Source organism: Stigmatopora nigra, chromosome 16 (genome assembly GCF_051989575.1).
Source record: "Stigmatopora nigra isolate UIUO_SnigA chromosome 16, RoL_Snig_1.1, whole genome shotgun sequence".
Taxonomy (NCBI): Eukaryota; Metazoa; Chordata; class Actinopteri; order Syngnathiformes; family Syngnathidae; genus Stigmatopora; species Stigmatopora nigra.
This window is the reverse complement of record NC_135523.1, coordinates 2,473,758-2,492,176: the sequence shown is the minus strand read 5'-3', so window position 1 is coordinate 2,492,176 and position 18,419 is coordinate 2,473,758. Positions and strand designations below refer to the sequence as shown.

The 18,419-nt window shown below is 39.4% G+C and overlaps 1 protein-coding gene across 8 annotated transcripts in view; it reads left to right on the top strand.

The window, feature by feature from the left end:
* The window catches only part of eya1 (EYA transcriptional coactivator and phosphatase 1), a 31,732-nt gene extending 16,723 nt beyond the window's left edge, over positions 1–15,009 (top strand). For all 8 annotated transcript variants that reach the window (XM_077736404.1, XM_077736399.1, XM_077736403.1 and 5 more), the window contains 7 exons: positions 4,160–4,249; positions 11,554–11,612; positions 12,027–12,187; positions 12,258–12,372; positions 12,432–12,553; positions 12,687–12,787; positions 14,252–15,009. In XM_077736404.1, coding sequence (XP_077592530.1) covers positions 4,160–4,249; positions 11,554–11,612; positions 12,027–12,187; positions 12,258–12,372; positions 12,432–12,553; positions 12,687–12,787; positions 14,252–14,332 — 729 coding nt within the window. In that variant the 3' untranslated portion in view covers positions 14,333–15,009. The remainder of the gene's footprint in view (positions 1–4,159; positions 4,250–11,553; positions 11,613–12,026; positions 12,188–12,257; positions 12,373–12,431; positions 12,554–12,686; positions 12,788–14,251) is intronic.
* Positions 15,010–18,419: the final 3,410 nt, after the last annotated feature.

The window sequence follows — 18,419 nt, the reverse complement described above, 5'->3', positions numbered from 1 at the left end:
CGTGCGGTAAGGAGATCGGACTGTGCAGATAATTGCTTCTTTTTTAATAGCTCCAAGCAGGCTTGCAGCTGTCCAAGTGGTGCGTGGCTGCCCGGGGGGCTCGGCTCACGGGGGATTCGTGCGACAGTTGCATGAGGGATGTCTCCTAGTCTTCCTTTCTTTGCCCAAATTGCCACACTGTCGCTTTAATTTAGTAGAGGGGTCAACCAAAGTGAACCAAAACTGTGCGTTCTCATTGGCGGAAGCGTTTACTTTTCCATGCAGGGTTATTTGTTATTCCATTTAAATGACTTCTCTAAATTTAAACTTTACAAACAAACTGTTTGCGATGGGGAAAGAAGATGGAAATCTATTCTCATGCTTTGCTTTTGCAGCCAAATTCATTCGATGGTGGGTTTTTTTTGGACGTCGTTGGAAAAAAATGGTAGAAAATGTTGTAAAAAATTCCAATAAATAATGATAAAATCATTTAAGTCATTTTGGGGTGAAAATAATTAATAATAATTTGTAAATGAAGTAGTTTTGTAGTTTTTTGTTGTTTGCATGAAAGAGAAAATTAAGGCACTTTGTTTTAATAACAAAAATTAGATGAAACAAAGAAAAACTTTTTTTTTAACCAAAAACTACATGTAAATATATATATATTTCTCTATTTTGAGAATTAAAAAAAAACTACAGCCCACCATTTTAGAATCCAACTTAATTTAAAGCTATACAAACTTGTCATTAGACAGGAATGTTATGTATGGGAAGGAAAAAGAAAGAAAAAACATAAAAACGATCATTTTCCATAAATCCTATAAGGACCACTGCGGACTTTTAAAGCACTAAAACGTCCCCTGACGACTAAAAAAAAAAAAAAAAAAGCGCTACGGTGGGAAAATCCAACCAATCCTTAGCCATTCAATGTAAACAATCACCCGGCGAGGGAGTTAAGAATACAAGCACGCCACAAGGCAGCACCTGCCCGGAGATGTCACTCCCCTCCGCCTCCCCCCCTGCTCCCCATCTTTTTTACATCTCCGCCTCCTTTAAGCTCTCGCTATGACCAGGCTAATGGCGCTCCAGCTGGCTTGAGCCGTCAAAGCTTTGCTAGGGCGCATTTTGCCTTGATGCCAATTAAAAAGAGCCGATAAGAACAGCGCGGTGTTTATGAGAAGGAATTGGGGTGGGAGGGGTTTTTGGATCGGGGTCTTTGTCACCGGCCCCCCAGGGAAAGTGTGGATAAGCGACTATTTATAGTGATTACAGGGGGAAAGTGTTTTGTAAGGGGAGGCCGGGGAAGATGGCGGGAGATGTACGTATGCCAGCTCACTTTCTTTTCCAGAGTAGTTTATAGATGGGCTTGGCAGATAGGCCAGTTGTGAGCGCACGCTGCGGTTGCCGTTTTTAGGGGCCCGAGTCCAGGCCCGTGTGGAATTGCTGTTTATTATTATCCTGCCCACAAATAAATGGCCTTTTCTGGGACTCGGAATGCCTGAAAGCATGTGTCCAAAATGTAAGGATTTGTGGTGAAGAGGTTGGGGATGAAGAGAAGAGGATTTTGGAAAGGCAAATATGGGGAAAATGGAGGAGGAGCCTGTTGTAGTTGGACCTAGCAACATATTTTTTTGGTGTTTGTGTGTGTTAATGCAAGCTGGACTGAAATGACTCAAGAATTCTTCATTTTGAGAATATTTTAGGGGATTTTTTTTGTCAGTCAGGCCTACACAGAAAATTTGGTGGGTGTGTCCATCAGAACAAGATCAACAACAACAAAAAGTCTAAAGAATCCTCCCCACATAGGAAGCACTGCCATTTTTTTGTAAGTAGAAACATTTTTAGGGCAAATTCCATCCAAAAAAAATGGCCTTTTAAAAATTCAACAAAAAAACCCAACACCAGTTCGACCTGTCAACACCAAATTTTGTGGGTATATCCATCAAAACAAGATAAACAAAACAAAAAATCTCCAGGACCCATCCCTCTCCAAAAAAAAAAAATGAAGCACCCCAACCATTTTTTTTATAAGTAGAAACACTTTTAGGTTGAATTCCATCAAATAAATTGGGCTGTAAAAGTTAAACAAAAAAGACAGCCCCCCAACACCAGTTTGACCTGTCAACACAAATTTTGGCGGATGTGTCAATCAAAACCAGATGCATACCCCAAAAAAAGAAAAACCCACGCCTGAAAATGGCCATTTTCTTCTGAATAAACAATTTTCAAGGGGCATTCCATTGAGCAAATGAGCTGGAAAGGACACTAAAAAACAAGCCCAAGACTCCATCAACACAAACAGCAAAGCAGTCCATCATAACTTGACACACCCAACAACAAAAAAATTGTCTAAGAACAGAAACTGAACAAGAAGTTGGCCATTTTGGCTCAAAACCTTCCAGTGTTACATTTCCCTGACTTTGTACTCTTGAAGAAATCACAAAACCAAGGAGAAGAAGAAGAAAAAATAACGTTGGCGAAGATCAATTCATCAGTTCTAGAGACATTGGTACTTTTTCTTTTATTATTGTTTGAATAAGTCGGAGTGGGGAGCTGCGAGCGGGACTCTAGCTGCTGTCACATCCTATCCAAAATCAGATGAAACGGGGGCCCTGATGGAGGCAAGAGTGTTTCCTGCTTGGGCGGCGTTCGCTTGGAGACCCTCTACGAAATTGTGTGTGTGTGTGTGTTAGAGTGAGTCTCAGACTACTGCTGCTTCTTGGCATAAGCCTCAATTGGCTCTACCCAGCATGCTAGACTGGGAATAAAGTAAATAAACAGTAGAGGGTCGTGGGGCAGCCCTCTTTCACCTCCAAAACAAAACAGCCCCCCCACCCCCCCATCAAATAGGCAAGCGCCCGACGACCCTTCATTCCAGAACAAAGGCAAAGGAGACGCTAAGATCTCCTGACACTTGAGGAGCGATATGTCATTTCGGGGCCGTCCGAAAACAGACGCTGGTGCAGTCAAAACAAGAACCCAGACAAAATAAAAGGACACATAGGTGAAGGGTTTCAGTCAGATGGGTGACGTTGTTTTTTTGGTTACTGTTGCGGTATTGGTTTTGTGGGTTGTAAAATTTGGTTGACTTTTTGTTACCTTACTTTGGAATGGGATGTTTTACGTTCGCCAGAATTGGGGTGTCAAGAATTTTGCATTTTTAGGACATTTTAGGGAAAAGTAGACTAGCTATTTTTTTATTTACTGGGCAATTTGCTGTTTTTATTCATTAAATTAAACTGGACAAAATGATAGACATTTTTTTGACATGCTAATAATCCCCAATGTTGTTTGGTACCAGTATGGCAATTTTAAAAGCATTAACTTTCTAATAATTTGCATTCCCCGAAATGAGACAGAATTTTTTAGACGTCTTCTACCAATTCCCATTTGATGACTTTAATTAAAATTGAGAATTATAATGATGAGGTTCAAGCACAAAACCTACAAAACTGGAAAGGGTTTGAGAACTTGTACCCTCGCACTTATCTGTGATTTGTAAATACTTAAGCGCTATGTGCTACGACAGCTAATCAGTGGAGAGCTCAGGTGAGTTTTCAGGTGGTTTAACCGGGTAATCCCTACTAGGCCTGTTTTCTCTCCAAAAGCAGCTGCAGACAGAAAAACTAAAATCCTCATCTTTACTGATTATCCTCTGAATGTCAGGGAATAAATCGTTTTTGAGGGTGGAATAAATGTTTGTAGTATTTTAGCTAGTAGCAGACCCCTGATAATAGATTAAGATATTTGATTCCATGTGACAAAAGTAGTTGACAACATTCCGAGGCCACACCAAATAATCCCCTCATTTTAATAGTTTCTACGATTATCTTTAGAAAGAAGGAATGGCTGTCATAAACTATTTACCACCGCACAGTCCACTTCCAGAAAACACGTCACGCATGGCGATTTACAAGGGAATTGACATGCCGCTATGCAACGTTTTTTTTTTTTAACGACAGTGAACCCGAGACTTTTAAATCGACCACCCCAAGCCATTTATTCCACCGTTTTATTGACTATTGTGGTCCTTTCTCCAACATCGTAAACACGCCAGGCCAAAACTTTCAAGTGGGTTTAATCTCTTCTTCTTTTTTATGAGAATGGCCTGCTGGGAAATAATTCCAATGGACCAGATGACTTACAAAAACTAAAAAACTTGTGTTTTCTGTTCTTTCAGGACCCGCCATCATCAGTATCTTTAGGACTACGTATGGAAGAAATGATCTTCAACTTGGCCGACACGCATTTGTTCTTCAACGACTTGGAGGTGCGTCCATTATTTATTTTTTGGTGGGATGATTTAGTGTTTATGTGTGACCGGAGTGTCCATAAGAAGCAACTGTTTCATACCACGAAAGCCTCCTTCTCAGTTATCATTCTCATACCTAGGGGGGAGACAGACACATTACTTTCCGAGCCCTCCAAGGAGGCCGTGAATTTTATACGCCGCAATTTGTCAGGCTTTCCACGGGCGCCGCCTCACGTCTACGTATCACGCTGTGCGTTTGGTGTCGCGTTTTTGCAAAAGTGAGGTGGTCTGGGGATTTTTTATTTTCAATCCACGTGTGTCTAAACTTTTTTAAACAGCATTAAATCGAAGCATCTTGTCAAGTATCACAGTTTTTCGAATTATTTCTCTAGTTTGTACTAAAACTGTCAAACGTGCTGACCACCGAGCTAATAGTCTAAATTAGCATTAGCTCGCAAAAGTTCTTTTTAGTTTTCAATTGTTTCCAGCCTCTATTGACAAATTTGAAGCCAAGCAGGTATGTTTTTTGCTCAAGCCGCTGTAAAGTGGGGCCAAGCCAAGGGTTCTTTTGCACTTTCACTCCAGCTCGGATAGCTGTGGCTTAAATGGAAGCGCGCCTATAAATACTTGCCTGGGCACTAGCCACAGTTATGTATTTAAGCGTGTGCACAAATGCATATGGTCCATCTAATTTAGTCAGGGAGCCATAAAGGGAGACCCCAGAAGGCTGTGTGGGGGGGCACACAGGTGCAGAGTTGAACGTAGTATTAACGTTGCCGAAATTCAGTGGAAACTTTGAATTTTGTGTCCGTTTATTCTACTTTATTGTATAATCTACAATACCAAGTAATTTTTTAGAATGTAAATTTGAATCAGCAAAGCAATTAATACTTAAGTACACATTTTTAATACATAATGAATTAATTTTAATCAAATCTACAACTCTAAATATCCTCTTTTTTTGATAGTATATATCAGCAAAGTTGTGGCCCGGGGGCCAAATCTGGCCCTCTGCATCATTTTGTGCGGTCTGAGAAAGTAAATCATGAGTGCTGACTTTCTGTTTTAGGATCAAATTAAAATAAAGAGTATAGATGTATATAAAATTTCCTGATTTTCCCCTTTTTAAATCAATAACTGTAATTTTTTATCATTTTTTTTCTGTTTTTAGTTCAAAAATAATTCTGTAAAATCTAAAAATATATTAAAAAGCTAAAATAAACATTGTTTTAGACCTCTAAAAAACTGAATATTCAGGGCTTTTAATCCATTTATATAAAAACAAACTAAATATTATATCTAAAATAGTCTTTGTATACATAAATAAATGTTGGGGTTACTGTACCTCCAGAACTCCAATACAGCATGTGGGAACTCAATCTCCAGCACCCCCCCCCCCCCCCTCTCCATGGGGTACACACTCAGGCAGACCCCCTCCTCCCCCCCCTCCCCGAGTGAGAAAACAACTCTGAAGGAGAAAAGGGCAAAGGGGCAAAGCACTCACAAAGGGGGCTGGGTGGGGAGGCCTAGAAAGGTGGGAACATTTTCAATTAGTAGTCCAATGTAGCCCCCCCTCCCATAGCCGGGACCCCCAGAAGCACCTTCTGCTTTTTTACGGCTCCCCCGGATTGAAACGTGCACTCGGGCCCGTTAATGAGAGATGCTGTGAATTGCACGCTTAGCTAGAGCTACAAGCCTCCAGAGGCTCTTTTTTCCCAGCCCCGTTTGTTGCTTTTACGTCTGGCCGTAGTCGGGTTCGATCCTGCGATCCTGGTTTTGCTTTCCTGACACTTGCCTGTGTGTTTTCTTTTGGGTTTTTTTATTTTATTTTTCTGTCATTTCCAGCAAAGCCAGCTGTGCTGAAAGTAAGTTTTGAAAACGCCAAGCTGCTTTTCACATTTTATTATATCGTAATTTGTAATGGCTTCAAAACAACGTAAAACCGTCCACTTCCTAAACGTCCAATGTTATCTTAGTTTTTTTTCTAGATACAAACCCTGTATTTTTTTGTTTTGTTTTACTTTTGAATACAGATTTAAGCTACTGGTACTGATAATGCTCCTCTACTCAATGGTAGGATCTTTATCCTCTGCAAAGATCTACTATTATTAATGCTATGCACATAAATTAGTGCTAAACAATCCACCCCCAAAAATATGGATACTGTTTTAGCTGTTTTTTAGTTCTGGCCAAAAATCCATCACACACATTTTTTTTTTAAAATATCTTACCCTAATCTAGATATAGACTAATGTTTTTGTTTTGAATGGTAGTCTTGATACAATACTATCTACAATTCTTTGTTAGTCTTAAGCTAGTGTACAATTTTTTTTAATGAATTTTAGCTCGCAATCTTTACTTTTTTTGTTCTGAGCCATCACATCATCAAAATTGCACTCCTTTTGAGGGACTTTCCCCAAATCTGTCAAATAGTTTGAATCCACATATGCATATAGTCCAGTAAATAAGACATGCCTAATCACCTTCTCGTAATATCTATCAAAGTAGCAGAGATACCCTCAAAAACATAATTATTTCACTTTTTTGCTTGACTCTTCAATTCAACCAGCATCCCTCTAAAAAAACATTTTCCAAACCGCTTCACTCCTGTGACTATTAGTCAAACCGGCATATCCGTGCGCTTTTGTTTGGAACCCTTGTTTGAATTCCGCAACTGTTCAAGCGCGGATCGGAATGAAGTAGCTTGGAAGAACTCTCCCTTTGTTAGCCACATCCTGTGTTTGACCCCCAGGTATAATCACGGCCCTTCCACCCTACCTGCGGTGGGAACCGGGGGGTTGGGGGGTTGGACGCTGCCGGGTGGGGGTCTGTGAATGACGGCCTCTATCGGCATTGAGAAGCTGCCAATGGCGGGTCAGAGACGTTAAGGTCCAAAAATGCCGATATTTAATGGATGGTGGCAGGCAGGAAACCGGGGAAGGGGGTCGGGGGGTCGGCTTTGCCGTGTTTTTGGCGCATTGGTGATTAACCTTCACTTTGGTCTGGGCCAAGTCGCCACTCCCAGGCTATACAGGAAGAGTCGGGCCGTCATCACTTGATTGCTTGATGACAGGCGCCGGGAGAACAAAGAGGGCTCTGATAGCTTCTTCCTCCGTTGCTGCTGCTGCTGAAAAGTTCTCAGCGGAGGGGAAAGACAACGTGCTGTAGACTGGAAGAGAGATTGAATGATGATGGAGGGAGAAATGGCATCCTGGACTCCATTACTGTCCATTTTGGGGGGGACATTTGTCATTACAGATGCGTTATTTGAAGGCGGGAATAACCTATGGGACTGATTTGGTTGTCTTTGATAGGCTTGAGATTGCATGATAGTTTGGTGGAACAATGTAATGGTGTCTTTTGAACTTTATGGAATTAGTTGATTCACAAAAATATGTATTTCAGGCTGTGTCAGACTGGTTAGTTCGCAGGCCATTTTAACGTCAACTTGATTTAGTTTAGATATAATATTTAGATATTATTTTTTATAACTGAATATTCCGTTTTTTATAGATCTGAAGCCATGTTTATTTTAGCTTTTTTATATTTTATATATTTTTTTATACAGTTTAAAAAATGAAAACTTTCTATTGACTTTGTCTCTTCCAAATTCCATATTTCAGTACTAGAAAAGTACAAGAACTACCAAAGGTAAGTCTCAAAAGCCAATGCCAGGAATGGCCATTTTGTTGTGGACCCTACATATAAAACAACCTCTAAATATACACATTTAATATATTTTCAGGCCTTAAAAAATTAAACAAGTTTATCCATTTTGAAAGATAGAATCCCCCCAAAAATCTCCTAAGTCCCCTACGGAAACCACACAGCAGGTCCTCCATTTTGATTTAAAGTTATTTTTCAGGTGCACTTCTAAAACAAGCTAGCCCTTGACATCCGCCATTTTTCTTGGACAGATGCTACACGCGGGCACATCCATCCCCACTTTAATATTCACTGGAGTACCCATGAAGCCTCCACAAAATAGTCCCCAAGGTAGTACAGAAGGAACATCTGGTCTAAGTTAACGGTGATTGTAGCTTTTAGACCGAGCGCTGTTTTCTCGGCGAGTCGAAGGCGGGGCTAAAAGAGACATTCAAAAACTTCTGAGAAAAACCCTCGCCATCGTCCCTTAGCTTGTCAGTCTCTCACACCCAAAGACTTATGCGCCACTTTCATTGGCATTCGGGGAGGCATCATTGTGAGACGCCGTAAAATCCCCCCGCGGCGCCATTTTGGCCGCGTTCCATCTCCGCCATACGGCCGCACTTAACGGTCCCGAGCCGCGGCGTCCACCCGTCCGAGCTTGGCGGTGTTTACGATCTTCTCAGAAGTGCTTCCTAATGAGTGTGTGTAAGGGTTACTGTACGCCATTACTCAAGACCACCTCCTCCGGGGAGTCCGGTGCAGAGGTTTATGCTAACCCCAGCGGGGAACCCTAACAGTTTTTCGTATAGCCCCCCTTTTTGTCTTTGTTCGGTAGAAGGAGGTTTGACAAACGTCTTGGGTCGGCAGGCCTACCAATCATTCCCCGAGTAAAACTTTCACGACGTTTTCTTCAAATCAAGACCTTAGTGTCAACGCTAACCGCAATGAGTTTCGCCAGATGAGCGGTTTTCGGGATCGGGCCAGGTTCGTTATAAGGTAGTTAGTGGACAATTGAAGCAAAAGGGGGTGGTGTAGGTCTAGGAGGTACTTAACCCGAGGAGTCCTTGTGGTTTTTTGCTAAACAAGCAAACATGTCTTTGCTGCTAAAGCAATTAAAAGCAGTACTTGAGGATTTGTTAGCATCGAAGGCAGGCTGGGCTACGTAAGCATCTGTCAGGGGGATAGATAATGATACAGTAGAAGGAGGTGGTATTTAAAGGGCAATTTTGCTAAACCTGCAGGATTTTGCATTGACAGTTATATTTAATAGATAGTAGCATAAAATGACATTTTGGGGGGGTTATGCAGACTTAGAAAAACTAGATTTAGCTTTGCAGTTTTTGCAGTTGTGTGTGTTTTTGTCCAAACTTGCCACTATTTTGATCTACCTTTTGGGATTTTACATTGAAAGTAGTATTTGATAGATGCCATTTTTCTGTTTTCCACAACTGAAAACTAGCTTTAACTTTTGGAGTTTTTCAAAGATTCACTTTTGCATGTTTTTAACCAAACTTGGCACTTTTTGATCTACTTTTTAATCCATTGATTATAAACTCCACAATTGCGATTAGAAATACGACCAGTACAGTTTTACAGTGAATTTCAAGTGTGTAAACAATTGCATTTTTTCCAGATCTACAGTAAAATACCTTTGTCTTTTGTTCTTGTTGTTTTTAATGATCCCAGATTACATTTTTATTCACCTGCCTTTTTCCCCCAGTAGCTAAAAGTCTCCTCTAGTGGACCACTAAGGCCTCCATGTGAGGTCACTTTAGGCTTTTTTTTTTTTTTTACCCGTGCGGGAGCCCCAAAGCGGGAGGGTAAAAAGGGCCACGGGGTCAAAGTCTTTTCCTCTTTGGATCCCGGCCGGGGAGGAGGCTTTGGACAGAGAATGGCTGCATTAGATGGAGACGGGAAAGAGGGAGGGAGGTGGGTCAAGATTTTAATTCTGTTAAAAGAACAGCTGGTTTGAGTTTCTCCTCACCTCGCGCTCGCCTGGCCTTTTCTCGGCGCAAATCCCGGGAGATGAAAAATTTGTTCAGAGGGGAACCAGTAAAAAAAAAAGAGGTTTACGGTCCAAAGCCGCCTTACCCTGCTCCGGCCGGCTTTAGCCAGGAATGCGATCACGTCAACGTTTTTTGGTCCGTCCGTCTTGGGTTGACTTTCAAAAACCAGGAAGTTCCGCCGTCGACGACTGACTATTTGGGTGTCCTGACGGCCGGATGAGATTTAATTAAAAGAGCTTTTTGGAAATATCTGGACGGATTTTTTTCCCACTTGAGAAATTCCTGGAGAAATTATTATTTTTTAATCGTTCTAACGCCGAGCAGGTGGCGCATGGAGGAGACCTTTTAAGTGGCTTTTCTAGATAGATCATGAGGCTAAGACCGTGACCGTTTTTGATTAAAACTATTGCTTAGAAGTAATAAGGTCTGACTAAGTATGGTATGATAGTCTAATATGTTGAGATTGTTGTTTTTTGAAAACTTTGCATATTTGATGACAATCCAGACCTGAAAATAATCTAGAAAATTATCAGTAGTAGTACCAAAAGCAAAATATGTGTTTAATTCTGTTCGAAAAACTAGAGTACTGTTAATATGTAACAATACTTAACAATTTTTTTTTTGCAGATAAATCCTGACCCAATGCTGTTAAATTTCCCCCAAAAAATGTCAGATTTGTTGTGTTGACTGGTTTACATAGCATCCCATGTATAGTATAACAACAAAAGATGCTGTAACTTGATATATCTCTTTAAAATATCTCGTATTCTGTGACCATCCTTCCCTAAAGAGAAAAAAAACTCATTAATACTCAATTGCAACCAATGCTTTTCCAAAAATAGAACAATATTAAGACAAAAATTGAAATATATACATTTTGAAGAAACTGAATTTTACCCCTTTTCTAGATTAACCCTGTTTTCCCAATATTGCGACTAACTTCTTCCCCCTTCGCACCACCTTTTCCAGACATCCCAATAGAAGTGTATGGCGATTTTGAAGACCTCACACTCTCCTTTAAATGGAAAACCAAGACCAGATTTTTTCCTCTTTTTTTGTACTTCTCGTTCTCTAATGCAAGCCTTTCGCCGGCTAGCCCCGGGCCCTTGTGATGGTGTGTGGCGCGGCAGCAATCACAGGTCATAATTTCATTGGCGCTTAGCATCAGGTTCAATTTTTCTCGTGGGTTACATCTCACAAAAAAGTCTGGATCGCGTTACCAAGACGGAGCTGGACAGAAAAGCGGGATTCTTCCAAGAAGAGCCAAAGGGAAGAAAAAAAACGACATATTAACGTCCACATATGTGCTCACAAATGCACAATTGGACCCAAGGCCGTCTTTTTATATAGCTTAGCTTACTCTATTTATATACTTCAATGCACCTAAACATGGCTTTTTTTTTCGGGGGTCGTTTGGGTGCCGACGACGACGATGGGGTCCGTCCGGGTGGGTTTGTTTAGACGGCGCCGGTGTGGGCACATGGGAAGAATTATGCCGTGTGCTGATTCAGGAGATTTCGGGCCTTTCAACAGCCAATGCCAGCAGGCCATGTTTTTGTATGGAGGGTGAAAAATGACAGCCAAGTCAACCACTGAAAATTTTCTTCAATAATGGAATTTTTAGTACTTTAAATAGATTGACAGTGTGATGTGTTTTGTTTCTTGCAGGAATGTGACCAGGTACATATCGATGATGTCTCTTCGGATGACAATGGTCAAGATTTGAGGTAAATGGTGGTGAAATGTGGACTATTTTATATGCGTCTGTATGGAGGGTTTTACAATACATTTTTTTGGATGACAATAATGTACGATATGGAGTTTTTTGGGTGAAAAATGTAATAATACATTTCTGGAAATTCAACAACTCGACATTACGACTTCAATTTAGTAAAAATTACCCCATAACTCTATTTAAGAGTATAGATATGTATTAAATTTCAATCAAAAATTGTCATTTTTTAATGCATTTTGTTTCAGTTTTTAGTGAAAAAAACATTTTGTAAAATCTAAAAATATATTTTTAAAAAAGCTAAAGTAAACATTGTTTTAGATCTATAAAAAAACGAATATTCATGGAATTTAATCCATTTTTTAAAATAAAAAATCTAAATATTATATCTAAAAATCCCACCCCACAGCACATACAACTTTGGCGCCGACGGCTTCCACGCGGCGGCCACCAGCGCCAACCTGTGCCTGGCCACAGGTGTGCGAGGAGGCGTGGACTGGATGAGAAAGTTAGCCTTCCGCTACAGACGAGTCAAAGAAATCTACACCACTTACAAAAATAACGTCGGAGGTAAGCCACCTGACTTTTTTTTTTGTGGGGTACTTTTCCAAAGCGTCCAAGTCAAAAACTGTCCCTTAAGGTCTCCTGGGCCCGGCCAAGAGGGAAGCCTGGTTGCAATTGCGAGCAGAAATCGAAGCCTTGACGGACTCCTGGTTAACACTGGCACTGAAAGCACTCACGTTAATCCACTCCAGGTAAAAACATTGGCAAAACCTATGTTGAGCTATTAACCACCATTTTATTTTTTTTGCAGGTCAAACTGCGTGAACATCCTCGTGACCACCACGCAACTAATCCCAGCTCTGGCTAAAGTTCTGCTTTACGGCCTGGGCATCGTCTTTCCTATTGAAAATATTTATAGTGCAACCAAAATAGGTAAAGTTCACTTCTTCAAGCCCCGCCTCCCACCATTAACAGCCTTCATCTTAATGGAAGATAAACTTGGTGCATTTTCAAGGCTTCTTTCCTTCACGCTTGATTTTCTTTTCTTTTCTCCGCATCACAAAAGGCAAAGAGAGCTGCTTCGAGAGAGTCGTCCAGAGGTTCGGCAGGAAAGTTGTTTACATTGTGGTCGGGGACGGCGTGGAGGAGGAGCAAGGCTCCAAAAAGGTCAGATGGACAAAGTGGGAGGGGTTTTGCTCATTATTGATGAGTACAAACACATGTGATTTGCATACATGTTAATATTAGTTGTATTTTTTATGTGTTATTGATTTGTAGTAGCTCATGATAAAGGGAACTATTATTTAGTTTAGTTCATTTATTTTTTTACTTTTAAGATAAAATGCAAACATTTTTAAAGGTTATATGGAATTTATATAGTGGATTTTAGCTATTAGAAATACTGGAAAACTCATTTAAAGCGTTTTTAATTAAATAGTTATATTTAAATGGTTGAAGAATATTGATTTAAAAAAAATTGCTGTATTAATAAACTAAAAAAGACAAAATGGAAAAATATCAAAATAATTTGTGATCTGAAAACAACAACTATATCTACTACTGTTGAATATAAATAAAAATAATCTGTTACAATGATTATAAAATAACCATATACCTTTGAATACATTGTAAACTCTTTGAGGTATAAAACAAAAATCTCCCGACACTTTTTAAGAGCTCCTTTTGGGCCTCCTTGACAAAAACCCACAGTGTTTGCAACAAAAAAAAAGAAGCTTTGACTTGTATTGGCGCAGGAGAAAGGGGAGGCCCAGATAACATCTGCAGCTTTTGGACTTTAAAAGCAAAGACAATTTACAAAACAAAAAGCCATAGAGCTTTTAAGGGTCAGCGCAGGCTCTTCTAAGCGGAACCTTGGCCAGGGACAACTTCTGATAAAGTCCAACAGGGATAATGGAGGAGCCGGCCATTCCACCTGTGACCGCTTCCTTTCATTCCCCCCCACCCTCCGCGACTCGGGTTTCCTGGGCCGCACACCCACCCGCCTTGGGAACGGCCTGCCCACCTTTTGTTAATTCACTTTGCATGGCGGGTGACATTTGATTTTTTTGGCCCAAAAAGTTCACTTACTTGACAGTGTCAGTGTCAATTTAATGTCTAACTATTTTTAACTCTTATATTGTTAAGTTCAGCCCATCATGGAACCAAAATGGCTGACTTTGTGTCTTTTTTGTGCGCCTTGTTTGAATAATAATGTCAACATAAAAGTCACATAAGGGTATAATTTAAAAACTACTTTTTGTACCTTTTTGAATATAATTCCTTCAAATCGTTGAACCAAAATGGCTGACTTGGTGTCTTTTTTGTGCACCCTGTTTGATTAAATATGTCAACACAAAAGTCACATCAGAGTATAATTTAAAAACAACATTTTGTACCTTTCTCAATATAATTCTTTCAAAATTTTGAACCAAAATGGCTGACTTTGTGTTCAGTTTCAGGCACAAGACTTTAAAAAAAATTGTTCATTTTTGTATAAAATTCCTTCAAATCTTCAAACCAAAATGTCAAAAAAGGCTCTTTAGATTTTTTTTTTGTGCTTCAGTAAAACTTTTAACTTTTTTAATCCTTTATTTCTCAAATTCTGACCCATATTTTCTGGTTCTTCCACAGCACAACATGCCCTTCTGGAGAATCTCCAGCCACTCGGATCTCATGGCTCTTCACCACGCTCTAGACTTGGAGTACCTGTAGCAAAGCTCCGGCACCCTCCCCTGGCTTCCGCCTTTTTCCGGATTGGCGCCGGGTTCGTTCCCAGCCGCGGGAAAGAAAAAACAACCCACACAAAAAGGCCCGTTGTGCTACCTGTGGCGTCTCATCTTCCAGAAGAGGAGGAGAACGATGATCAATGTGCTGACATTTGGTCACACTTTGTCTTAACATTTTTTCTTCTTGTTGTTGTTGTCATTCGTCGTCGTCGTCTTGGTCGCGAGAGGTGAATTTTACAGCTGCGGTTACTGTGAAAATGGACTTCCTGGACCAGATTTGGGTTCGAGTTCACGAGGATGCTCGCTTCCTCCATCCCCAACAACTTCCCCACCAGCGCTTCTTATTTATGGACTATGTAAGAAGACAGAGAAAGAAAGAAAAAAAAGACACTTCTTCCCGAGGAATTTTTTGGGCTTTTCTAATTTAAGAAAAATGACAAAAAACTTTATTTACAAAGACAATCCTGTACAGAGGTGGCTTGTTTTTTTCTGTTTTTTTTTTCTTGAGTGTGTGTAAAAGTTTGTAATCACTGGACTATTCCTTCCTTATATCCATGTGCTCCTGAAGAAAAAAATGTGGCTTTTTTATTGAACAAAGAAGCTTGCAAAACTGTTGATGATGTGTTCCAAGTTTGTTAAGTAAAGGAAATATGTAGATAAATACATTTTGGGTGTTTTTATTTTTTTATATATAAAAACATGGTCATTGTAGTACTTTTAAGTCATTAACTGCCATTAATATAACTTAAATATTTTGAAGAAAATGAAAAAGTTTACAACCAGGAAGTGGAAAGTTAAAAAACTACAAAATACAATAGTAATTAATTGATTGTGGACACATGGGGAAAAAAGACAGCTGTCACATGGCTACCAGGAAGTCGCATCATTCAGAATCTGACGGACAGTAAGTTCATTTATTTATACTTTATATATATTTGAGGATAAATCAAATATGATTAAGTTGATAAACATAATAAGGTCCGTTGCTGGAATCGTTCCGATCGCTTCGTAGTTATTTTGTTTTTGTATAAACATGTTATTCGTGTCAAGTGCACGCTGGCATAAATGCCATGTCGTTTCACTATAGTCGTTTTATGCTTACATTTGAACAAACTATTGTTTGATCCCCTACCAGCATGCTTATTTGCATTTGTGCATGGTATATTAGGCTTTTGATCATGCAAAAAGATGCGTAATGTCAAGATCGTTCGCGTTTTAATGGTCAAATGAGCAGACGTTAAAGACTGCCCGCTTAGTCCAAGCGTTACGGTAATCTAATTCAAAACAAGAGTGGTGACTTCTTTGTTTGTAGGGCTTTTAAACCATCAAAAATACTCTCAACATCCAAAAAACAGCACTGTATACCTCATAATTTAAAAATAAAATGAAGTAGCTCCATTAAAAAACAAAGTCCATAATTATGTGAATCCCTTGAATGCTCTTTTGTGATACTGTAAATGTAAATAAAGTTTTTCCTAATTTCAGGACAACGCCCATCTGTCATGTTAACTTAAATGAGTTTCACTACAATAACATCAATAAAGGCGTATTTGGTCTTTCAAAACTTACTATTAATGACTTAAGGCTCTGTCCATAAAATGTATACAGTGCACAAATATGTTTTTAATACAAACGGTAAAGTTATTGTATCAAAATCTCAATTAACTTTATAAAGTGTGATCATATGCACATTAATTTCATGCAAATGCCTAAATATACTAAAATATGCTCAGTACTTTCATTTTTTTATACTCACTCCCGTTATAGAACTGAGATTTATTACAATAAAATAGGAATGAAAAGTGCACAAATGTCTGGATCATAAACTATAATGTCCTGTTATTTAATGGCAATATTTTACATTATATGGTTAAAAAAGAATGAATTAGTTCTTTGAATTGATCAGCACGACGGCATGACTCGGACACACATGTCACGAATCGGTTAATCCCTCCAGGAAGCCAATAGAAACTGGATCTGGTCAACGTCTAGACCAAACAACAGGCCCGCATACTAATCCCGTCTATTTAAATCAAACGCTGAGTGGTTTTCAAGTGTCTCACCGTTATTTATAATCCTGCATATAAAGACACGCAAAGATAGGAACTGGAAATAGGAAAAAAAAAACATGGAAATGTATCCATCAGGTAAGCAGTCACAGTTAAAATACAACATGGAACACAGGTCCAATTAACCACAGTCTTTATAATAGGACCATCCATTGTATATGCATGTATTTATTTCTATATTTCTTTTTTGGCATCATTGAAGCAAGAGTGCCCGCCAGTTCCGGACAAAGTATTCAGGCTGGACAAACCGGTGGAATGCACCAGCACAATGAAGACTAATGTGCCCACCCCACCATCAAGACCCCCCCACTTCCAAACAGCTGAAAGATTGTCCCCAATGACTATGACTGCAGGCAAAAACTAGAGGTGAGTTGCTTGTCCGTGATTGGTCGTTTTCTTGCCCCATGAAGCACGTATTAGATTAATGATGTACATATTATCATTTCATTAGCATTAATTGACTGCAAATTCATATTCTATACACTCTGGACCTTTTAATGGTCCCAATATTTCATATGTAACTTTGTTGTGGATTTTATTATCACTTTTCTGACATTTTTAGAAGGGAAAAAAATCACTTTGCTTAAAATGAATGCATCAAATAGGATATGTTTGGACTTGTAGTTATTTAGGTTTTATTTTTTGATATTTTGGGGGTTCTGACAGGCAACAAAATACTTTTTATGGGAGAATGCAAGTATTTTAAAATCGTTTTTGTATATATATGAAGTTTTATGGGATACATATCAGTATTTATGGGATAAATATCAATGTTTAAGGGATAAATCAGTATTTATGGGATAAATATCAGTATTTATGGGACATATCAATATTTATGGGATAAATATCTGTATTTATAGGCTACTTATCAATGTTTATGGGATAAATATCAGTATTTATGGGACAAATATCAATATTTATGGGATACATTTCTATTTAATTTGCCCAACCAGGACAAAGTTGGGCATTCCCGACGCCATTTAAAAAAAAAAATCAGGCCCAAGTTCAATAAACAAGCCAATGGTGATTTATGATCTGGGCCAGACACTGATTTCATGCAGATTTGGTCAGCGGGGGCCACTGGCTGTGCATCACAATTGAACTTAGATTATATTACACGCGTATCCAACCTCCCTCGGACAATACGATCTGCCACATCTCTCTTTATGACCTATTAATAGGCCTCCTTTTTTGCTGGCTAATGTGTCACTACTTTGTTGTGGGGGTGCCGTGAGTGCAGATGTGGGTGAATCAAGAACAAAAGAAAACTGGAAATCATTTTTTTTGCATTGTTACATGACAAAAATCTCTTAAATTTGCTGTTATACCCAAACCAGTCTAAAAAAAAGTTGTTCCCAGTACTTATTAAAATGTATCTATACTATAACAAGAGTAGTACAAAGCCAAAATATCATGTAGATGTTGGAAATATTGTTTTATTTGTAGTTGGAATGTGTTAAAGAAACTTTTCTGTCTCCTAAAATTTCCTGAGAAACATAAGCAACAGTTCAAGTCAGTTATTCTTGCTAAAAAAAACACTACCCACTTCATTTTGAATGGTGGTAAAAGTCCTTGACCTATTGAGGTTTTACCAAATTCCATGAATGACTTTCTTAGTTTCAAAGCGACTCACTTGACTCTCAAGTCCCGATCCGAATGGGAATTTAATTTTTCCCAGTTCTCCCTAAGTACGAAAGTCCTTCTCCACATTCTGACTCTTAATATGCGCCTTCATAGCTTCGGTCTGCGCCGTCACCCACCTCGGCAAGATATCATACGTCTTATACGTACGGTACTGCGAATCCATCAAGTTAACGCTATCCTCCGCCGTTTTATTCCCCACGTAGAGTCGATACTCTTCTGGGATTCCACAGGAGTAGAAATCCTGCAGACGTTCTTCTTTCAACTCGGCTAACCACTTCTCCTTCTGAAGCCACGTAGCTTTGGTACGAATGAAGTCGGTCAGCGTCCTATGACGCTTAGCTTGAGCCGCATCTTCCCGTT